The 24593-nt window shown below is 41.9% G+C and overlaps 1 protein-coding gene, 1 long non-coding RNA gene and 1 pseudogene across 2 annotated transcripts; 2 read left to right on the forward strand and 1 right to left on the reverse strand.

The window, feature by feature from the left end:
• Window positions 1–365: 365 nt before the first annotated feature.
• LOC133893592 (uncharacterized) lies at window positions 366–7144 on the forward strand. The gene is made up of 3 exons (XR_009904536.1): window positions 366–407; window positions 6585–6797; window positions 6963–7144. It is a non-coding gene; the product is annotated as an uncharacterized LOC133893592 (long non-coding RNA).
• On the reverse strand, window positions 2146–5965 carry LOC133893591 (novel plant SNARE 13). Its single transcript, XM_062334650.1, has 10 exons — window positions 5486–5965; window positions 5138–5230; window positions 4866–4959; window positions 4744–4781; window positions 4525–4613; window positions 4353–4432; window positions 4113–4169; window positions 3210–3302; window positions 3049–3123; window positions 2146–2518 (listed from the first exon to the last, which is right to left on the reverse strand). The coding sequence occupies exons 1-10, from the start codon at window positions 5560–5562 to the stop codon at window positions 2417–2419; spliced, it is 798 nt and encodes a 265-aa protein (XP_062190634.1). The 5' UTR covers window positions 5563–5965; the 3' UTR covers window positions 2146–2416.
• An 11151-nt stretch (window positions 7145–18295) lies between the features above and the next one.
• LOC133893583 (uncharacterized) lies at window positions 18296–23424 on the forward strand (annotated as a pseudogene).
• The last annotated feature ends 1169 nt before the right edge of the window (window positions 23425–24593 follow it).

The raw sequence follows: 24593 nt of genomic DNA on the forward strand, positions 1-24593 counted from the left end.
CCATGGCGTCTCGAGAGGGTACGACGACGGGCCCCAATCCCCGGCAGGGAGATCTCGCCGCCCACTGCCACAGTACCACTACCCCGCCTCCCCCTCTCCTTCGCGCAGGCGACCCATGGTCGGAGATCGTGGCCAGCGGCGGGTCCCGGCCCCACATCGGCGTCGTGTACGGTCAGCGCCGGGTCCAGGAGGCGTCCAGCCGGAGGATCATGGAGACGTAAAGGGCTCCTAGCCGCTGCCGTCGACCATCGTTCGGCGGTTTGGTCCTAGATTTTGTGGTTTCAGGATTGCCCCTGCTGTGTTTGGCTGATTGGGTGATGCGTTTTTGGTTCGCGCAGGAGAGGCAGCTTCGGCGGCGAGCAGCGGCCGAGCAAGCGGACCAGCTGGAACCGGTCGCTTTCCATCAGGTGCGCCTAGCTTCGAATTTTTAATTCGCAAACCGTCTTCGTGATGGGCAGCTTGTATTTTCACAACTTTGGCACCATCTAGGCCGAAATTAGAGCTATTTGCAATATTATGTTACAGTGTGGAGCTTTCTATAAATCTGTCATTATAAGTGTTTGGCCCAACTCGAACCTGCGTAGAGAGGTCTTTTTCTTCCATGGGAGATTAAGGGTTAGAGAAGAGAGGAGATGAGAGACTTTGAATCCACCAGATCCATCCACTCGAGAGAGTAAAACTGTGTAGATTTGGAGTCTCCCTAACCTTGTTAGCTCATACCTCTTTGTATTTGGCGTTATCTCATAGTGGGTTTGTCATCTTCAAAACTCTTCTTCAATTGAAGTGCAGTCTTGATAGATGATTATTTTGAAGGGTCAAATGTTGTTCTATTGAGCTGAACTATTTTTATTTGACATGAGCGGACCGTAGAATCGAATCGTAGAACCATGATTCTATCAGTTTTTTAAAAATACATATATTTGGTATAAAAATTGCAATATGTTATTATAATGTTGATTTTGATAAATGTAATCAAAATTTGTAACTTTGAGTGCACTTTTTCACACAATTTCAATTTAACTTAGTTTCATAATTCAATCATTAACATGGTTAATCATAAGTATTACTCAACTTTTAGACGTTAACAAGGTTAGCAAGATGGATCGTAAGTTTGATCTTATTGATCCTATGCAATTCTACTCCATCTTATATTTACTAATTAGAGGCTCCTTTTGGTGCCTCCACATTAATCCTATAAAAATCCTAGAAATTCTCATAAAAAAGCAAACACATCCAACCGTTGAATTGATTGATTGACTAATTGTAACCATAGATTAACAAACAGAAGAAACAAAAGATTAAAAAATAAATCATAGAGTCTAACTCTAAGACTACTTCTTTCCCTATCTTTCCTTTTTTTTATAGATACCCTTTGTCCAATAAGATTACGTTAGCAAACTCCAACTTAGTTACGTTAGCAAACTCCAACTTAGTTACGTTAGCAATAAACACACTTTTTCAAATCAATTAAAATATGCCAATTAAATATACGTGTAATCAAACATTACAAAATTAAAACAACAGAACGCAAACATATTACAGATTATCACATAAAAGTAATATCAAAGAATTTATAATGTATTTCAAAAAAATAATATGAGATACAGTGATGACATTAAGAATAATAATAATTTCAAAAAAATCAAGAAACAAATAAAAATCAATTTGCATAACACATAAAATGAAAATTATAAATTAGATCTATTCACAAATAATAAATATGATTCCAATATTATGAATAAAAATTACATTTATATTTTACATTCTAATATTTAAATATAAATAGCTGATGTATCTTAGCATACAATCATTATTAACACAAATATCTAAAATTCAATTGTAAGCTAAATTTCTAGCCTGTGCAGTTGCACAGGTTGATGCGCTAGTTCATTAGATAATACACATACGATCGTGATCCGATGAAATTAAGATCGTTCCGGCTTCACGAGATCGTAGGATTCTAAGATTTGTATCGGGATCTAACAACCTTCGTCGCCAGACCCCACCCACGCCCGGCTCCAGAATTCCGCACCAGGCTCCGATGCCATGGCATATGGCATAAGGCCACAAGCAAAGCGACTGGAGTCTGGTGAAAACGCAAGTGCACACTGAAACCTTCATTCACATGCTCAAGTCACAGCAACGAATCATAAAAAATCTCACATCCTCATCACTATTCACTACTGCATATACACACAACCAGAATGCCGGGCGACGATCGCAAACATCAAATAACACGAGTGCCGCTAGAAACCCGAAGCTATGAGTACGACAAACAGAGAAAGAATGGATCAATGGAAATAACGACAGGAGAGGCAATATACAAGCGCAAAAGAATCGTTACAGCGTGTACTGTGGACCAACAGCTGAATAGCAAAAGGGAACCGCTCTGCACGGGGCAACCATTCAACAATGCTCAGAGTGTTCCGAAGGCTTCAATGGACAGCAATTTCCTGTTCATAGCAGGAGGTGCTAGCCCTGGGATGTCTCTGATGTTCTTGTTATGCGGGTTGACAATCTGGGAGAAAGAGGCAAACACGATTATTCGTTGTCTACTGTAGGAAAAGCAGCAGATGGTCTAAAATCCCAAAACTGATAATGCCTTAAATGGTCAGAAGAATATCGATAGGGCTTCAAAATGAAGAGAAAATAAGACCTGGCTTTTTATACAAGGAAGGGCAGTTGCATCATAATTTTCAGTTATCAGTATATCACTAGCTTAGTTCCTGATAGCACCAGTCTTACTTTTGCTCCTAAAGATGTAATGTCAAAGTTCCTCCACCTTTAATCCTCAAAATTTAAGCAATGTTCTTTAAGATTAATAGCCAAATGAGGCCCCGGATTTTTTTATGGAAATTTCACCTTGAACAAATACTTTATGGAAAACTAGCTAGGTGAGGGAACTGGCTCTGCCACACGAATTTGACTTGCACATATGGAGGTTCTGTTCCTCAACTAGCCACACTATCGAGCTCAAGCAATCCTATTTAGATCCGGTAGAAACACAGACACCAAGGGCTACCTTTGCAAAGGGAATAAATAACGTACCTTAACAACAATTATTGCAATCACACCACAGACAATCAGAAACAGGAACGCCATGATGCATTTGTCAGTTGCAACCTGAAACGGCAAATCTTGTAAGGACAGGTACTGTCGCTTCACATAACGAACAAACATGCATGCATGTAGAGAGAGAGAGAGAGAACCTGACGACCAATCTCCTTCACCATCTGACTAGCCTTCTTCAGCGAAAAGTGAACAGAATCCAGCTCATTGCCAATTCTCTTCATTTGCTCTGTCTGCAAAAATGAAGGGGTCTTTAGGCAACAAGGAGATAACACAACTTGTATATATAACTGACAATGGAAACCACAACTTGTATATGTAACTGACAATGGAAACCACAACTTGTATATGTAACTGACAAAGAAACCAGATTCTAAGTGTTAACTATTTAGTAAGATATAGAACACTATTAATGCCTTTACAAATATATCCAAAAGCTAATGATCTTTGGTCTAAAGAAATCCTGTGAACATACTTGAATTGGACAAACATAACAGAACTTTCTGAGTGGTTCAGTGAAGCTGTATAGTTAATAGGAAACCGAAGTTGAGCCATCTTATTAAGAGTAAAGACAGTACACAGTGCCCCAATAGAAGTGTCAATATCAAATAAATAGACAGCCAAACTCGGATTAACATTATTGAGCATAGTAGTATGAAATGGCTACTGAGTACAAAATTGAAGCCCTTTGGGCTTGAGCAAGATAGATTGTACATCATAAGTCAAAATTTTGATGTACCCAAAACTGTTCAAGAATGACTCTTTCAGTATGATAGAGAAGTGATATCATGTTCAGGGACAATAAGGAATGCAAACCTAAAGCATAAAATGAGGGGAGTGGATATCATGAAAGGAGGATCTTTTAGAGGGAAAAGATACGTAACAAAAAAAAGGAGCATTGCTCTAACTCATAATAGTTCAACACTATATCCAAGTCAGGTCTGAGAAGGATTAGCATAAGGCTTGAAGAAAAAGTTTTGGCAGCAAACAAACAGGCTATCACACTCATGAGCGGATGGATGACACCATTCCAGAAACCTTACTTGCTGTGTTAGAGTTGCAGCAGTCTGAGCTCCGACTTCAACAGTTTGTGCTACAACCTACAAGAAGGATTCATGAAAAAATCATTATACAAGTGCTGAAGAAATTCATCCTTTTATTTCTCCTGGCTCTCCCGGCATGTGGAGCCGTTTATCCTCTTTGACAAAATAGCAAAGCTTATGCTTCTTGGTTTGAAAGGGGGGAGGGGGGGGGGGGGAGGAAAATTTAAGTTAGCTGCGCACTTGTTTTGAACGCTCAATAGCTTGGTCGGTTTGGTCCATTTGTTTCCTTCCAGCACTAATGAGTTCTTGATTTGACATTTCTGCAAAAATCATCCAGGTACATTGATGAGAATGTCAATACCTATAGCATTTCAAGAGAATACTAGTAATATTTAATGTTAATGATGCCCACCTGATGCCATTTGAACCGTGTCCTCAGCCACTTGATCGTTACCAGTATCAAATAATTCAATCCTCTTATTACCAAGGCTACTTTGGTACCTGCAACACCACGAAAGTTGCAACACGCATATATGAGCATGAAGTGAATTTCAATGGAGCAGATAACATCGCAGCGGGTGAAACTATGCAAATGATGCATTGAGGACATTATAACCCAAAAAAACCTTACGTTTTCCTCAGTGTGACATAAGAATTCAACTCTTTGATCTGTTACAACACACAAGAAACAAATTAAACTTGTGCGGGCCAAATAATATCTAAGGCACCACCAGCAAAGGAAAGAACTACGACCATGAACTGTTTCTTGTCATTTAGCTGCTTGTTGACATCAGGAGTGTTCTTTTTCTCCTCATCCTTGAGTATACGATCAAATTCTTTGATCAAGCTACAAAAAACCACAATACATATACAGAATCTTAAGACTTGGGAGCTGCAGTTCGCTGTTAGATGCAAAAGATCTGAACTTGTTTGGTAAAAGTTTGAAACTGTAACGACGAATAGATGGAAAAGCTAAACCCTTTGTTCACACACGTGCCTTGCATCGACAGGGAACAGACACATACCGCTTGCACTCCCTCATTTTGGCAGTGAGATCTTCCAACTGCTTGGACTGCCTGTTTGAGTCCTTGATCTTGTCCATCTTCTGGAACCCATTTCTGCAGCAAACAGCATCACACGGAATAAAACTATCTACCAGAACGAACCAACCAACAAGGAAGTAACTGTAAAGCAACTGGCTGCGACTGGAGCATGAGCTGGTAGAATCTGACGCCACCGCAGTCCACAGAGTCGCAAGGAGTTCTTCAGTTCACTCCAATTTGCTCAGCAGTCGAACATCTGGAGCGCGACCGCGAACCGAATCGGTGGAAGCGAGAAGCGCATTGCAGCGGAAGCGGGGAGATCTGACTCACTGGAGGGCGCGGAAGATGTCCTGGATCTCGCCGTCCACCTGCTCGAGCTCAGGGCTCATGGGCACGTCGCTCGCCATGGCTCCGCTCCCCTCTTCTCGCCCTGCTGGAGGATCCCCGCCTCCGCCCCCGCCCAGTCGCAGCAGCAGCAGCAGTAGCAGCGGCGGCGCCTGCTCTCTCCGGTCCGGCTCTTCACCGCGCCATTCCGGTGGAGGCGAGGAGGGCGGCGGTTGGCGTTAGGAGGAGACAGTGGTTGGTGCGAGGAGCCGTTGGGGTGATTGGGTCCGGCCCGGGTGGGTCGAGTACTCGAGTCGAGCTGTGAATGATCCGACGCGCGTTAGCTGTGAGCCGGAATTAGAGAGGCGTAAAGCAGGTGGTTATTGCAGCTCGGGTGTATCTTTCTGAAAGGAGAAGTCTCAGCTTCAAAAAACTTACTCTCTCCAATAGGGAGGGACGTGAAACACTAATAGATATTCATGGTGATTGAGTTAAATTTAAATAGATTCATAAATTGCTTCACACCTATCTCTACTTTTCAGTCATAAATACATATCATTTTAAATAAGCCATGATATCTGATACATAAGCTTTGATCATTATTTTTCTATTAGAATATATTTATAAAATCCATTAAATTTGTGATATTATAAAAATATTTTTAAAGACAAATTTACACGTATAATTTTAATATTTTCAAATCAAATATTTTAAAATTTTGTCGAATTAATTAGGTTGTTTGGATTAGCTCTTAGGTTTGTTAGACCAAATTAATTAGGTTGTTTGGATTAGCTCTCAGATTTGTTAGACTATAGATTCGGGTTGTTAGTTTGTTATATAAGTCGATGTATCTTCCTTGAATCAAGAGATTTATTCCATTCTTCCTATCTCCTACTTCTCTGACTCCAGTCACGGCATCTCTACTGCTTCGACGAGGTCGAGGGCCGCGTCCAGCTACTTCACACAACTACAATCTTCGTGTCCTTCCTCTAACCCATAATCCATCTATTCGTGACAACTGTATTGGTCAATATGATACTTATTACTGTCAAAAAAACTATTATTGACTAAGCATTGTTTGAATTTTAATGCTTTGGTTACGCAGGTTAGTGATGAAGGCGGCGGGATAGCAAGTAGTGGTCTCCCAAGAATTTTCACGTATCTGTATAGCACTGCAAAGAAGCCACCTGAGATAGATGGACCTAGGGAAGGGGTAACTATGGCCAGATATGATTTTGGGCTCCCAATCAGTCGCCTTTATGCTCGATATTTTGGTGGTGACTTGCAAATCATCTCTATGGAAGGATGGAAGGATATGGTATGGTCGTATTCCACTTGTTTTACTGATATTCCGTCAGTGTAAACGATGAACAACCCAGCCATGTTTAGCTGCAGTTCATGTACTATATCTTTCTTTTTCAAGTATCATCATAGGTTGCCACATTGATAATCGAAATATATATCCAAATCATCTTTCATGTAGGTACTGACGCTTACCTCCACTTGTCACGGCTGGGAGATTCAGAGGAGCCCCTGCCTTGATATCTTCCCTGTTTTGATACCGTTCACTTCCTGTAACTAGCTTGCTCTTCCTTCCTGTAATCCCTGTGCTCGTTCGGAAATATTGCTGCAAGAGCCAGCCGCGTATAGTTGTTGTATCTTTCAGCCAGCCCTGCTGCACTGTGAGCACAAGCACTCTAGCCTAATTCTGTTGTCCACTATAATCCCTCTGCCTCTCAGAATTCGGCATTATAATGTGCTTGGGCTCCATTGCTACGTGCAGAGTGTTGATGATTCTTAGCAGCAGCTAACTTCATCAACTGCATGCTCTGCTGCAGATAGTTTGCAGTTTTTCAAACTTTCTTTCGAATTCTTCTGGAACAGATTCTGTACCTGCCATCCAACACTAGATCCCGTGACGAGCAAACGCTGAAGATAGGAATGTCTCGACCAATTCAGTTTTCTGCGCTGTACTATCAGTCTTGCGCGGAGAAATATGCTTCAGCGTCCCAGAGAGAAAAATGCAGTTTGACACACTGCTGGAATTTTAGCAGCAGAAGGCTTGGTTGCTGTGAAAACCTTTACATGACACGAAGATTGAACTCCAATACTGCCTGTTAAGAAGATTGAAGCTTCAAATCGAGAACGTACCTTCCGGCTTTCAGAAAAATAGTATAATCCCTCTGCTGGCTTTCAGAAATTAGCATTACAAATGGGTGCTTGGAGCTATACTGAAGACCGCAAAGTGCAGTTTATTCTCAGTAGCACCTAATTTCAGCAACTGCGTGCCTTGTTGTACATAGACTACACTCTTCAGTATTTGAATTCTACTGGAGCCCAACTCAAGATCCCGTGATGAAGAAGCAATGGAGACAGGGATGTCTCAACCAACCTAAGTACCATTCACTTCAACAGATTAAGCTTTGCTCTTCTGCACTGTGCTATCAGTCCTGGCTGGAGGAATAAGCTTCAGTTTCCAACAGAGCAAATGCAGTGTCACGGCCTCACGTCTGGAACTTTTTACAGGAGCAGGTTTTGTTGATGAGAGAATCTTCACATAGCACCAAGATTGAACTCTACATGTCAGAACCGTCCAAATCGCATTTGGTTTAATTGATAGTATTAGTTATCTATAAAAATAAGAGCTAGCACATACCCATCATTTGAAGTACTGCGTGTTAACCCACATTTGTAAAAACGAGAGCAATTCCGGTAGTCCTAATATGTGCTCAACAAAACACAAGATCACAGCATATACCGTTTACAATATAGTTTTATCATAAGATTTGAATAGAGTGCAAAGGTTTAACTTATATTACATGCATTTTCACTATACTAGTTTCTACTTCAAAATTAGAGTTTTCATATGCAATGGAAAGTATTAATAAACAAAATATTAGTGGTGTCATTGCCCAAAAGGCCCCATTGAGATTAGCTTGATTAGACATCCTCTACTCTGTCCATCGTCGGTATCGGTAGGATAGAAATATCCATACACTAGTTCGTCGTTACCTATAACAACTTAAGGACAGCACCCTAAATACAAAGGTACTCGCAAAACTTACACAATATAGGTATATATTATTTTTGACTCTAAGAACAATGCATTTAGTTGAACAGCAAGAAACAGCTACAAAGCTAAGTTGATTCAGTGAAAATCACTTAAACAATATAATAACATGAACAACTAGCATTAATCACCAATGACCATAACCTCCAAGAACACCAATACTTGCCCAACTCAATAAGCATCAGCAAATACTTCTCCTAAAAGTCTATATACTTTTCATCCCACCAAATTGAACGAAAATCTACGATTGATGTCCAATGGACATTAAGCATGCTCATGATCGAGAGCATGATAATTCAAATTGATTTTACACCCTGCAGGAAAGTACAACTTTACCCATACGACACGAGACCATTTGACTTTTTTAACCTGCCAGTTACACAAGAGGGTATTCGTGACAACCTTTCTCAAATAAGCTATAACCATTTGAACATATGCTTATAGGTGCAGAGGTTACCTAGGTCTACTTCTAGTAACCTAGATACCTCTACAAGCTCACTCACTCACACTATAGACCAGCAAGCGAAAGAGTCACAACAACATAAGGTATTCAGCTCATCTTTACTATATTTGGATATGTGAAAAGTATGGAAAAATATTTAAACCAACGACACCAACAATCTGTGCTTAAATGATACAAGCAGTCTATGCCACCCAAGTCTCCTCTTCGAACTACCTCTGACACTCGCTTGCATCTCGTCTTAATCTCACCAATTCATCATCCCAACTCATTTTTCCTTTGAAACGGTAATTGAGAGCCCTATAGCTCGCGAACAACGATGACATCCATCGCTCGACTTCTATCAAGGACCTATGCAAAAGCTAAGTAATTACCTCATCACTTTTAAGTTAGAAAATGATAAAATATCCAGGTTATAACGATCAAGAATAACAACTTTGTCAAGGTAGTTACTATACAATAAATAGGATCTACCCACGTTCTCGGCGTCAACTCACTAAAACATGCATATATGATATATAATAATATCTAGCAAATTGACTAAGAATTCACCAAAATATAGGAGAAATACGATAGATGCTTGCCTGGTGCTTCCTGTTCTCGACTCACAAATTCCACTGGTTCGTCTTCGATTTCAAGCACATGACTCCAATTTTGGACTTACCAATAATTAATTATAAATTATTAAATATTAAATAAATTTTATTAATTATATGAATTATAGTGCATACTTCATGGATCCTAGTATTTTTAACATGAAGAGCATGATTATATGAAACTAACAAAATTAGTTTCACTATTTTTAGATCAGTATTTAATTTACTATGCATTTTACCTCTCGTGGCTCAACTAAGCGAATCCGTGCTCAGTGGTACGAGGTTTGGATAGCGACAATGCTATGTTGTACGCTCTGCTCTGCTCAGTTGGGGGAGAAGAAGGAAAGAGCACACCAGAGAGAGAGGAGGGGATAAGGCTGGTGGTCATATCTTAGGGTCTAAGATGGCGGTGCCGATCAGAAGCAACTCGGTAGCTAGTCTCTTTCATCAATAAAAGCGGCGACCGATATCGACCGATATCCAAAGTAGAGTGGCCGAGGCAAAGAGGGGATGAGGTGGGCCCTGTGAACAGTGACTGACACAAGCTAAAATATCTCATTTCCTTCTTTGATTCAATGGAAAACTTTCTCAAACTCCAAAATTTTTAGGATAATTTTTTAGATACTATAATTCATATGCAACCTATTTTAAGTAGTTTGCCCCCAAAAAGTCTGAGCTAAGAACGAATTAAATTTTCCAAAGTTGTAACTTTTTCTAACTTACTCTAATTTCAAATTAAATCTCTAAAATCTGAGAAAATTCACTAATATTTTTCATATAATATGGACTAATTTTTAAAATTATTTTCAGCCATACGTTACATAGTAATATTTTTAGTTACTTCACAATAAATCATTTCTCATCAAACTTAACAATTTATCTTTAATTTTAATTGTATTCAATCACTTGCTCAAAGCTTTAATTATGATGCTAATGATGCTAATAAATATTTAATGACATGTAATGAAATTTTGGGCCGTGACACTATGGCCGCCTGTTAAAGAAGATTAAAAGCTTGTAATCGAGCAAGATCTTGTGTCGATGAAGCTTTAAGATAAAAGATTTAAGATTGCCTGCACGAGCAGCTATCCGCAAAGGGTCATGGAGCACCATGGAAAACCAAATTTCTCGAGTCACTGGGCATTGGCCCCCTGCCACGTGGCGTTCTGAGATTGCAGGCTCGCAGCTAGATGCTGGTTCGCAAAGGCTGTAAATGTTATCTTAAACATGGGTGTCGTAATTCAATTTAGATTTATGTTTCTACTTTGGTAATGAAAACTTGGATACATGAAATATAATTTAGAATTCAACTCAGATTCTAAGTATCTAATTTGATAAAAAAAAAAATTAGACATGTAAATCAAATAACACTTAAGATATACAAACCAGATGGCCGCAGCCAAGCGCTGCAGAAGATCGCAAGCCTTGAGGGGGGTAAGCTACCTCGCTGATTTGCTGCTTTCGTGGGGCTGGATGGATCGGATGGGAGTCGTCTGCTTTACACGCAGCTGAGACGGTGCTACTCCCTGCTGCTTTGCTTCTTGCTTCCATTTTTGCTTTTCGTTTTGCCTTTTGACGCATCAGATTTGGCGTCGCGTTGCTTGTCCTCTGACGACGCAACTTGTTCTGCCAACATGTGGTAGTCTATTGCTATCTTTTAGTTGGTTATGTATCTTGTAGAACTCATGACTCGACGTATCATATAACCTAATTCGGTATTCTGCTCTTTTAAGATAAAGCTAGGAGATATATTTCACCGTGCATATCACCTAATTGAGGTTCATCGTAAGGGAATGGTTCTTGAAGCAAATTTTGGTGCAAACTCTCCTTTTGCTATTACAAAATTCACTGCCTAAACGAGGTTAGACCATCCCAACTGATTCCTGTCAGGACACAGAATTCCTTCACGAAGGGATTTTCGTTCTCTTCAGCGCTTCAACGATTTTTTTTATAGTTCTCGTCACGAAGAGATTCTCAATGTCATTCCCTTTTAAAACGGGATTCTCTCTATTTTTCTTCATAAATCCCTTCGAAAAGAAGTTGTTGGAGATAAAAGAAAATAAAGGAAATAGAAATATGAAGGAGAATCGAGAAGAGAACGGAATAAAAAAAATATGATTGAAGATGTTCTTACATGAAAGTTGACAACACCCGAGCGACATCTGAAGTGCATGGTTTATTCCTACAGAAATCAGAAAATTCATATGGGATTTCTGCGGATTTCTATGTCGCTGATGAATGTAGGCGCACAATGGTCCAATTAGGAAAATATCAACATGGGATACTCAGCTTCCTATCACCACAAAAGAGGTGAAGAAAAGGTATTATAATACAATCCCACGTGAGGAAGACATGTATAATCAATGTCTGGCATGCGAATGCCATATCGTGTTTTTCAATTAAGCGATCTTTTGCATGGGTAACAAATAATATTGACCTATAAACTTGACTCACGCGTGGATACCATGTTACCAGTTAGAGATGTAAATTTTATACTTTTTAGGTCAAGCTAAAATTAAAAAATAAACTAAAGTCTATTTGGTTCATGTCTTAAGGTTTTCCACGTGTCATAATATTTTGCCAAACCTATCTAAGATTAAGCGATCAAAATGTGCACTGCAATTTGACAAGAAAGGAGCAATAGTAGCTAGAAAGAAATCTTGTCATAACTATAGCTGCAAACCAAATGGCTATCTAAATTGATCAAGCATGTCTAACCTTAAATGTGGTAAAGTGTGACAGCATGTAGCTATGAAACAAATAGGTCTAAAAATTCACTCTCATCTAACTAAGCTAAGAAAAAAAAAACTAAGTAGTAATTTAGAACTACTCATTAGATATCTATCTGAATTTATTATTAGTAGTTGTCACGCTTATTCGAGAAAGATGGGTACCATTTTTGCCCTTCTTAAATTAACCTTTTTATACTGAAAGAAAATCTTTTCTTAGGAAATGTACTAGCAGAAATGTTGAACATAGAGAAGAAAAACAAGGAAACAAGCGTGTTGTTAGGCCCGTTTGGATAATTTATAGCTGTCACGTCCCAAAATACTAATCATGTGATTAAGTATTCATAAGCATCATGACATTATGTTTATGCGTATTCATTTGACAATTTGAGTTTGAACATGTTTCAAAAGTACTTGGAGGTAGTTGTCATGCTTATTCGACTTCTCGCGGTCTGACCAGAATTCCCCACGGTCTGACTGCCAAGGGCAGCCATATAGGCTTGCCACGTGGGCTTTCTGCAGTATGACCGACACTTCTCGTGGTCTGACCACCACAGCGCAGAGGCTCCACTTCAGCAAGTCGACTAACTCTCTCTCACACTCTCACTCTCACTTACTCCTTCACACACACCAAGAGAGAGAGACCACCTTGATGCCCACAATGACCGGAGATCCACGAAGGGAACTTCCTCGAGCTCCCCGAAGACTTCCTCGAGCTCATCCTACCCTCGTCGTCGATGAAGTTTTCACGAGAGTTCATCCACCTCAAGCTCCAAACCACATCGAAGCCTGATGTCCAAATCAGAGTTTCCCCGGAGTGATCCTCTCCAATAAAAAGCTTCCATACCCTAATATGAGGCATCCCCTACCGATTCTCCATCATTCCCAAGCTCGAGTCGATCCCCATGTCGTTTAGACCCAAGTTTAACCTTAGCCTTGGGCTTATCCGTGGAGTTTTTCAAGTTTGGCTCGGTGAAAGTTATCCAAATCACCCTAGAAGCACTCTAGTAGTTATGTAGAGCATTTTGGTACCTTTCATGGTCGAAGCCTTTACCGACGACCTTACAAAGGTGTTGCTAGCAAGGTCTCGCGGTCTGACTGATGATTAAGAAAATCAAAACCCCAGTCGAACCCATAGTCAGGAATCAGACCGCCGTTGCCTAGTCTGACCGCAGAACCTCACGGTCTGACCATCGGCCGGTCCAGTCTAACCGCCAGAGGCCAAAACTTTTTGCACGCCGGTGGTCTGACCGCCACTTCAACACCGATCTGACCGCCAGCTACTTAAAGCTATATGCACTTAGGTTTCCTTATCTGAGGTTTCAAACTTCGGAACTCTAATCATTTGATGGTCTTTTGCAAATATTTTAGAAACACGACGCTCTATTAATTTTCAAGCATGCATCATATGCACATTTTTTTCATCGTTTGATTATTTTTTCAATGCATTATTAATTCGTTTAGATAGCGTTACGCTGACGATCCAAGCGAGTGAAAGCGACACCAATCTACCGGAGTTCTATGAGTGTTGCATCGGGAGTATCAGGCAACCGCCAGAGTAGCAAGCCAAGCATCTAAGCATATTCAACCTACTACTTTGGATCTCGTATTGTATAACTTGATAAATTACGATTTTATGTATGTTTACATTAGTAGTGAGTCCATTATCGAGTTTATATGGGTAGAACTTATGTTGATGAATTGTATTATCTCTACCTTGAGTTGTTGATTATCTATATCCTTGTAGTATTGATAACATTGTTGATGTCTAACTTACAAATTTGTTCAATAGGCTTAGCAATGCTTAGGTCATCGGTAGAAGTTGAGCAATAGTTCAGTTGTTGTTCGCTAGCTTAGGGTTTACTTATTATTTACAAATACAATGACAATAATATTGGTTGTATGAGATGTGAGGGTGAGACGAGATATGGGCGATGCTAGGGTAGGTCGGGAGAGGAGCCTGGATGTGAAAGTGCATCTAGACCCCTAAGTGGGTTTTGGTGATAATGATAAAACAATTAAAAAACTAATGAGTTTTATGAGTTATGGACATGTGTTAGTTCTATCAAACAAATCTATGAGAGTCATAGAAAATTAGCCCTAAATCTTATAAAACAGAAAAATACGGAAGGTCCGCACTTTTCTACGAAGTGTCCGCATTTGTGCGGAAGGTCCACACTTTTGTGCCGAGGGTCTGCACTTTAGTGAGTTCTCGGCTAACTATGGAAGGTCCGCACTTTTCTGCGGAATGTCCGCATTTGTGCGGAGGTTCTGGACTTATGCGGAGGGTCCGCACTTTCCAAAGAATAACGGCTAGTTTTTGAGAGTGGAGTATTTAAACCTCACACATTTCAATACAACAGCAACCCAGGCTTTCAATTTCGACCAACCTTGAGACAAAAGACCTCTAGCTCATTGAAAGCTCCTTTCTCACTCCCTTTTGTGATTCTTGTTGAGATCTTTACTAGGGTTGAGTGAGATTAAGTAGTAGTGCTAGTGAGAATCAAAACCATCCATTTGAGCACTCGTTTCTTCATCAAGCCGGTGGTTTCAAGTTCGTTACTCTTGGTGGTTCGTCCACCTAGACGGCTAGGTGTCGTCCGTTGAGCTCCCAAGTTTGTGGTGAGCCCTGAGACGTTTGTATCACCCCGACAAGTTGAGTAAGAAACTCGAAGCTCGATCTTTGTGGTCGCTTTGGTGAGGATAGGGTTAAAAAAAGACCCGGCTCTTTGTGAGCTTCTCAATGGAGACGTAGGCACTTCTTTGTGGAGTGGCCGAACTCTGGTAAACAAATCCTTGTGTCAATCTTGTCAATTCCATGTATTTGGATATACTCTCTTGTTTGAATTGAATTCTAGGGTTTAAACCCGATCCATCTTGTTGTATGGTTTGAGCTGCAGGTAATTGATCATACAGGTTGATATATATCTACTGGTGCTTGGTAACTTGTAAAATTGATACACTTTATCTCTGAGTTTGTTCCAGTTCAAGTTTTCCCCAATAGTCCGGAGTATCTGCACTTTTCTACGGAACCTCCGCATTTGTACGGAGGTTCCAGACAAAAGTCCGGAAGGTCCGCACTTTTTCTGATCCGTTGTTATTAGTTCGCAGAATTTTAGATTTCACCTATTCACCCCCCCCCCTTAGGCGACATTTCAGGATGTCATAGACCGCTTGCATCGTTTAAGCACCGTCCGTCGGTGCCGTTGGCTTTAGCACTTTCCGTACAACCACATATTCGGATAATACATGAATGAGTTGAGTATGATACATCATGCTGATGTTTGTCTTACGGCCTTATGACGTGTAAGAAAAATAAAGGAGAAGCAAGTTGACAGGAGCTAGAGGTGTCCGGGACACACTCACGGTAACCCTGGTGTCATAGGGGTATGTGCAAGTGGATAGTTTTAGGTATAAGAAAGGTTGTCTCTGGGGCCTAAGAGAATGGATTCGGGTCGTATGGGTAAAGTTGTACCCCTTCAGGGTGTAAGAACAATTTGAATTATCGCGCTTTCAGTTATGAGTATGCTTTTGTCTATCTGCATCGCTTATAGAGTTACGAATATGGGATGTTGTGGTGTGGTATGTTGGATTATGGTTGAGCTGGTTCTATTTACAGATATAATTATTATGGTTCCAGTTACATATGTGCTTGTAATAATTATAGGATCGAATGATACCCATGGTTAAATATAGAAGATCACATGTGTATGTCAAGTTACATTTCGTTTATAAAATTTGCTTAACCATGTGGTCGATTTCTTGCTAATACCTCAATGCATTTTTCTTGTAGTCGGGCTATTAGATGTACCTATTATAGATTAAGTCTTGCGATTACCTTCATACTTATGCTTCTTTTTCAGGTTCTACCGGTGAGGAGGAGCTCGTGTTTGACTACTTCATGCCCCCTGATGTAGATTGCGGGAATGAGTAGTGAAAACTACTCGTGTGGCATTGTCGGTGACATGGGAACCAGGGGTCCCCGAGTCCCAAGGCCAGGACAGTAGAATGCCACGTGGCGTCTTCCCTCGGGGACCATCTCCTCGAGGCCCGAGAAGACCCAGTTCCGGGAGAGGACGCTAGGGGCCATAAACAGTGGCCTCCGAGTACCCGTAGTTCTCTGAGGACCCGAGAAGTATCAGTTCCGGGAGAGGGCGCTCGGGGCCATAAACAGTGGCCCTCGAATACTCGTAGTTCCCCGAGGACCTGAGAAGTACCAGTTCCGAGAGAGGACGCTCGGGGCCATAAACAGTGCCCCCCCGAGTACCCGTAGTTCCCCGAGGATCCGAGAAGTACCAGTTCCGGGAGAGTGCGCTCGGGGCTATGAACAGTGGCCCCCGAGTAACCGTAGTTCCCCGAGGACCCGAGAAGTACCAGTTCCGGGAGAGGGCGCTCGGGGCCATGAACAGTGATCCCCGAGCACCCGTAGTTCCCCGAGGATCCGAGCAGAGACATATCCGGGAGAGGGCGCTCGGGGCCATGAACAGTGGCCCCCGAGCACCCAGAGTTCCCCGAGGACTAGAGAAGCCCCTTGCCGGTGGACCCCACAAGGGCTCAACGGTGAGGTGTCAATCGGTGGGAAGCCCGATGCTGCATTTAAGAGGGAGTGTGGCCTGTCACTTCCAATCACTCCCCCCCACGCCTATCGTACTGAGTACGTCAGTCCCTACCACCGCTGGTAGGGGGCGTGGGGACATTTAATGCGATGGGTCCCATCGCACGTCACCCTGCGGGGCCCATAAAGGAAACGGCTTGGAGATATCGTCGCTGAGCTCGAGGCATATCGCTTGCCCCCCCTGTTGTGTCAGACCTGCTCCGACCGAGCGGGCACGCGGGGTAGTTCGGCGGCTGCCCGGTGGGTCCTCCTCACTGCAGCTGCCAAAGTTGGACGTAATGGACGACAAGACCGGTCGAGAGCGTATTTTCAACCCCCTGTAACATCAAACTGTAGCCCCATAATGGTTGCTTTCCATTTATGACTCATGAGAACTCGTGCCCTCCTTTCTGGGCACGCCAAGTCTCTTAGCAGGATAAAAGGGGGTGCACTCTGGAGCTGGGTGAACAAGTCTGAGAAGCTTTGACGGATCAAAGAAGAACAAGCTCAGAGAGATCAACACTTGAAGACCGAAGCTCTAGACTCAGACAAAGAACCTTGTAACACAAGAGATCCAGAGAGAGGCATTCCCAGAGCATTAATAGCATACACATAAGAGTAGGGTATTACGCTCCGTGCGGCTCGAACCTGTCTAAAAATCCCTTGCGCATTTACTCTCACTAGCAGTCGATCATCCGTCCCGCCTACATCTCATATACTCGCATTAAATTCACGTACGAGGTAGATTCAGAATCATCCCCCGGCTGAATCTCAAAGGAGTTCCCCCAGAATCCCCGCTTGAGGAATTCATCCTCCAACATGCATGCTTTTAGATGGAGCATAAGGGCACATGCTTTACGTAACTTTTGGTGTTGATAGATGTTTTTTTTTAGTTTTTCTAATATTTTGCTGTAAATTATTGTACATGGTTGAATATTTAAAAACTTGTAATATAATTTAATTACTCACTCTTTCTTAAGCTTTATTATGATACTATATGTTAGAAAGACATGTATTCCGATTTTGGTATAAAACACGTGGCAAGACTACCAGGATGATATTTCGGTTAATTATTGTGGTCGTGATTAAATAAATGATCGTCATGATGATTAATTAGAATATTGTTTGGACGGTTCCTCATAGTGGCTTCGTAGCTTCTAGTTAGTTAAGGAAGTGGCTGTGGCTGTTGAACTTCAGTCGTTGATTTTTACAATAAACTTCTAGCTTCTCAGCACACCAAAAATCAGAAAAGCTTATCTCAGTCTGCTTTTTAACTTTTAGCCACACCTACTTTCTCAGCCAACCAAAAATCACTATAAACTAAAACTAAAAATCAATTGTTTCGATAGCTTTAGCGCATTTTTCAGAGATAATCCGCTTTTAAATCTATCCAAACGGTGTTAATAACTTTCCCTCCAGTTGGCAGCAAATTTGCAACCTTTTTTTAAACACTTCTCAACAAACCATACCTTCCTCTCCACCTCGACGCCGCAGCCGCAGCCGCCGCCGCCGCCGTCGTCGCGAACCATAGGAAACCCCCAACACCCTGCACCTCTCCGTCGGCGATACCGGAGCGGGCGACGGCGGCGGCGATGGGGGGGTACACGGCGGCGAAGACCACGGTGTGGTGGGACATCGAGAACTGCCAGGTCCCCCGCGGCTGCGACCCCCACCTCATCGCCCAGAACATGAGCTCCGCCCTCGCCGCCGCCGGCTACAACGGCCCCATCTCCATCTCCGCCTACGGCGACACCAACTGCGTCGCGCACCACGTACAGCACGCCCTCTCCAGCACCGGCATCGCCCTCAACCACGTCCCTGCCGGTACGGACACCCCAGCCGCCGTACTCCCCAACCACCCCGCTTGTTCCCTGATTGCTCGTGGCGAGTTGATCCGGTGACCCTTGCCAATGCATGTGGATCGCGCCGTTCCGATTGTCTCTGAACTGAACAACCCGGTTGCTGCCTCATTCGCTTTCGATGCTTCGGTTTGCGTCTGTTTGGTGGATCTGTTGTGATACTTCAGGATAATAGTGGAATCTTAGGGTTTGGAAGTTTCCTATTTGGAGGTGCGCTTTGGCAGGGTTGTTGTGGTGTTGATGGTGTGGGTGGGTAAAGCGATCGATTTGGGTTTGTGATGTTGGACGTTTTGGTTTGTTCTGTAGGGTTCTACACAATTGTGTTCTCTTGATGTGATGACGGGGGTGAGGTGATATCTGAGGGGGTCTTCCGTTGCGATCTTGGACTCTGCTGTGTTTGTTTTTCTATTTTTGACTGATTATATTTGCGTGATATGATTTTGAAAGTTCTAATAGTTGTGTTTTTTCTTCCTTTGACTTGGTGTAGTAAAGGAGGTTGAATGTTCTCATGGTGTGTTGTTTTTGAAATGGTTTTGAATACTCGCAATATTATCTTAAGAAAAAATAAACTATAACGAGAAAAAGAAAAGGAGAATGTATAGTTTCTGTGGCTTATTTTGTTGACCCTTGGATGTATTGTGTGCTCCTATGGACTTAAATGCTAAGTACTCCTATGCAGGTTCTGTGGAATTTTGTTAACTAGTGCACACTTGAAGATTCATTTCTGTTTCAGGGATAAAATTTCAGTGCCATATTGGCTCCGCAGTTTTTGTTGTACAACAACAACAACAACAAAGCCTTTCAGTCCCAAACAAGTTGGGGTAGGCTAGAGATGAAACCCATAAGATCTTGCAAGTCTAGTCATGACTCTGGCACGTGGATAGCTAACTTCCACGCACCCCTGTCCATGGCTAGTTCTTTGGTGATATTCCAGTCTTTCAAATCCCTCTTTACAGACTCCTCCCATGTCAAGTTTGGTCTACCTCGACCTCTCTTGACATTATCCGCACGCTTTATTCTTCCGCTATGTACAGGCGCTTCTGAGGGCCTGCGTTGTATATGCCAAACCATCTCAAATGATGTTGGACAAGCTTCTCTTCAATTGGTGCTACACCAACTCTATCACGTATGTCATCATTCCGAACCCGATCCTTTCTTGTGTGGCCACACATCCATCTCAGCATGCGCATCTCCGCTACACTCAACCGTTGGACATGTTGCCTTTTAGTTGGCCAACATTCTGCGCCATACAACATCGCAGGTCTAATTGCCGTCCTATAGAACCTGCCTTTTAGCTTCTGTGGTACTCTCTTGTCGCAGAGGACGCCGGAAGCTTGGCGCCACTTCATCCATCCAGCTTTGATTCGATGGCTCACATCTTCATCGATTTCACCATCCTTCTGCAGCATCGACCCCAAATATCGAAAGGTATCCTTCTGAGTTATCACCTGCCCATCAAGGCAAACCTCGTCCTCCTCGTGCCTAGTAGTACTAAAATCGCACCTCATGTACTCAGTTTTAGTTCTACTAAGCCTAAAACCCTTCGACTCCAAGGTCTTTCTCCACAGCTCCAACTTTCCATTTACCCCTGTCCGACTATCGTCGACTAGCACCACATCATCTGCAAAGAGTATACACCATGGGATATCACCTTGTATATCCCTTGTGACCTCATCCATCACCAAAGCAAAAAGATAAGGGCTTAAAGCTGATCCTTGGTGCAGTCCTATTCTAATTGGAAAATCATTGGTGTCACCATCGCTTGTCCGAACACTTGTCACAACATTATCGTACATTCAACATTATCGTACACTTGTCACAGCAGTTTTTGTTGTACTATCACAATTTTATGTTTGCCAATATATAACCGCAAAAGTTTCCTGTCAAAGCTGTAGATAGGAGCGCACAATCAAAAAACAATATTTTTTTGGAATGGTTGAGTATATGCCATGCACATCTTATTCATTTCTATGTACCTATAAAGAAAACTTACCATTTATTGCAATTGCTAATTGTTTATTCGCAACCACTAGTCTTGGGTTTCTGTGGTGATTTAAAAACTAAATTTCTTTGGATTTTTTTAGGATTTATCAAGTATCTGAATTAGTAAGGGTTGATTACAAGCATGTGTGCTACTTGTCAATTTCATGATGTCTACTCCAATGAGCAATAGTGAAAGCCACCATTTTGATAAATGAGTAACAAGTGAGTTGTTAGTACTGTTTTAGTTGTCTATTCCAATTAGTACTGTTTTAGTTAGCATTTCCTTCCGTAACATCCATAGGTGATATTTCTTTTGTGTTGAAGAATGAGTCCGTCACAACTACAAGCTTGTGCCTAGGATATTCCTCTGGCAATTATCCAGTAGACATGGCACAGCTATGTGTTTATCGCCATCTGTTTCCAAGCCGGTCTTAACATAGCTTGCTTACCAGAAGCTTGGTGCATTCAAGCATTTCTTCTAGAACTCATGTGTTTGCAAGTTTTTAATCACTGGATATTGGATAAAACATCTTTCTATCCTTCTATGTGATGGCTGAATATTGTCAACTCATGTTTTTGTTTCTTTGAACAATTTGGCAGGCATCAAAGATGCAAGTGATAAGAAGATCTTAGTTGACATGCTAATCTGGGCCATTGACAACCCTCCACCAGCAAATTATTTGCTAATATCTGGTGATCGGGACTTCTCGAATGCCCTTCATAAGCTTAAAATGAGGCAGTATAATATTTTACTAGCACAGCCTCCAAATGTATCTCAAGCACTTACTGCTGCAGCAAAATGTGTTTGGCTATGGAAAAGCCTTGTGGCTGGGGAACCACCATTAGCAGAGTCACCATACATAAGTGGCACAGCAAATGGCAGTGTGGATGATTTAGATACGTCGAAGAACACGGTTTCAGATTCTTCTGACACAACTCCACAAGTGCAGAATAGCATTCAGTTTGATCAGCAAAAAGTTGGTAATGGAGGGGAAGATAAACAATATAAAGTGTGGCAACCTCGGAAAAATCAGACGGACAATGTCTCTAAGCCAGCAAGCAATGAGGTAAATTCTGTTGATGGTTTTGCTAATAGTTCTAAAGGAAGCACTGCTAGCCAACCAAATCAATCTCTTATGCCGTCATTACTGAGTTCTGAATTGCAAGATGGGGCAAAGGTGAACCAGTTGAGTACACCAAAAATTCAGCCCTTTTCCCTGTCCAAAAAGCCTGCAAAATCTGCTCATTCTCATCAAAAGACCGCTCCTCGTGACTTTTACAATGGTAAGAAGCCTGGTTCGTCAACCGGTGTGTCAACCGAGTCAACACCTAAAAATGGTCCTGGTTTTGGCACTGTTCCTAGTCAGTGTCATCCGAAATACCAGAAACCCCAATCCTTTCGGCCATCAAGACCACAGAATCCAGTGAATCATCACCCTCCCGGTGGATCTAGCAGTTTTCAGGCATCAAATTCACATAGAAGTAACTCATGTCCAACACCAGCCGGGCATAATGGTATTCTTCCTATGCCATTGCAATCCCGGCCAAGTGGCCCACCTTATCATGGACCGCCAATTAAATATCCTTATATGAGTCCGCTTAATATTTCTGAATACCCCAGAGGAATTCATGACAACCAAGGTTTGAACGTCAACTACCGTCCAAACCATCCTGGTGCTCCTCATATTGTTCAGCCTGGTTACGGTGATTATAGTTATAGACATCCATCTCCAGCTAACATGTCTAGCAACATGCAAAACACTGGACACAGGGGAGCCAACCCGGGATGTCCACAGCCATCTTCAGACTCTCATGGTCTTGTAAGGTATATCTGAGATGCTTTGGAAGTATTGAAGACTGAGAAGATCTCCCCAACAGAACAGAATATAGCAGATTGTATATGTTATGGAGATGCCAATCTACCGAATTTTGATGTTAAGAAGGCGCTTCAACTTGCCATGCAGCATCAAGCCGTTGTCACGAAAAAGTTAGGAAAATTGTCATTCTTCCTTGGGAAAAACGAAAATCTCTGGAAATACGTGAATTTAATGGATGATAATGTAAAATACCCAAAAGAAACGCTTGACGCTGTTCATAGATTCATATCTTCTATCCCTGGCTATTCTGTGATAAAGAATTCTCAGTCCAGGTGAGGCTCCATTACCCAGCAATATGTGTTGAGCTTTTTCATATTTTTCTTTAATGTGGTTTTATCACAATATTTCTTTGCTCGTAGGTATCAAGCGGCAACTCTCTTAAAGAAAACATGCCTGAAAAATCTTGCCCTCGCTGAAGTTCTTCAGGTTTTGAATATCATAATCAACACGAAAAAGTGGTTTGTGCCCCATTCTTTAGGCTGGCAGCCGTTGTCGTTTAACGTAATAGTGGTTGATGCTACTACAGATGCTGGCGGAAAAGCTTAACGTTGGCACATTTGTCTGCTCAAATCGGATGGACACGTTGAGTGGTTCTGTTGGTGGGTGCAAACTGCGTCTTCAAAAGAAATATTTAGTAGTTTTAGACGTATTATATCTTTGTGCAAGTAAAACGGTAAGTAGTGTTAGACTTGTTATGTCTTCTGGGAGTCAATCTGCCAATATACTATTGGGTCTTACAAGAACTCTGACGGGGAGCTCAGGTTGCAGTTGTTGTTATGAGTCATAGTTGTGTTGGTAAGATATTTCTGCAATCAACAACATTAAGCGGTGGAGAAGGACTATCGTCTTTTGTTCAGGCAGTATAACAATGCCTGATGTTGGTGGTTATGATCTGCTCTCATTTTACCCAGTTGGTCCAAAAAGGATCCTTGAAAAGGAGTTGATTTCAAGGCAATCTTGCATAGGAGCAGCATAGCTGCTGCTATTAAGCTGTTCAATGAAGCCATGGACTCTCTATATTGAAGCCCCTGTTTTTACATAGTACTCACTATAACGCTCACGAATGGACGGAACATGTAAAGTTCAGTGAATTCCCAGTGGCTTGGATAATTGACGTTATCTGGACTTGGAATTCACAAAACTACTGCTACAGCTTTTGATGGATGGCAACTGAGTCTGAAATGCGTACAAGTTGCATTCAAGACATAACTATGCTGTTGGCTGCAAGGTTACCTATTGTTGGCTGCCTCCGCTGGGGAAGGTTGGAATTCAGCTAGCGCCTTTTGGCATTTTATTCACTTGTTCCCAACATCTATGGTGGGATTTGTCTTGTAATGCTGATGGTTCAGTATTGTGTTTCCTGTAAATTTATTAACGGTTGCTATGCTTTGGTCGCCATGTTGCCTCGTGTGAGCTTCATGGTTGCTGATTGTGTTAAATGCTTTGATTGCCTTGTTGCTGCTGTGAGTTGCAAAGCGTGTGAGCACTCTGCATATTTAGCTCGATGATACAACTGGGGAAATGTCTGAATCCTTACTCCGTTGCTGAGAGATGCTGTCTTGTTTGTTAATCAGCATGTCAGCAGTTTTGGGGGCTGTATTATCGACTTATAATATGTAATTAACGGATGGATCTCCACATTCCATGCAATTATACTGCATAAGTGCATTTCATAATCTGAACTGGCCAGTCGTTGAAAATCTTCAACAATTGGAAAGATGGGTATGTCTGAAAGCAGCTTATTTGATGCAGGTATAGTCTGACAGTAACTTGGATTCAGAGAAATTTTCTCTCGTTTGCTAGCTGCCGATCTTACCTAGAGTAACGCAAAGTTGAAGTATTTTGCCCGCGAAGCAAATAAATGAAGCAATTTTAAAGCAAAGGTAGATCACTGAAGGTAGCATCAACAAGAAACTCCAGATTACCACGGGCAGGGAAGATCAGGA

The sequence above is a fragment of the Phragmites australis genome, chromosome 15, assembly GCF_958298935.1.
Source record: "Phragmites australis chromosome 15, lpPhrAust1.1, whole genome shotgun sequence".
Taxonomy (NCBI): Eukaryota; Viridiplantae; Streptophyta; class Magnoliopsida; order Poales; family Poaceae; genus Phragmites; species Phragmites australis.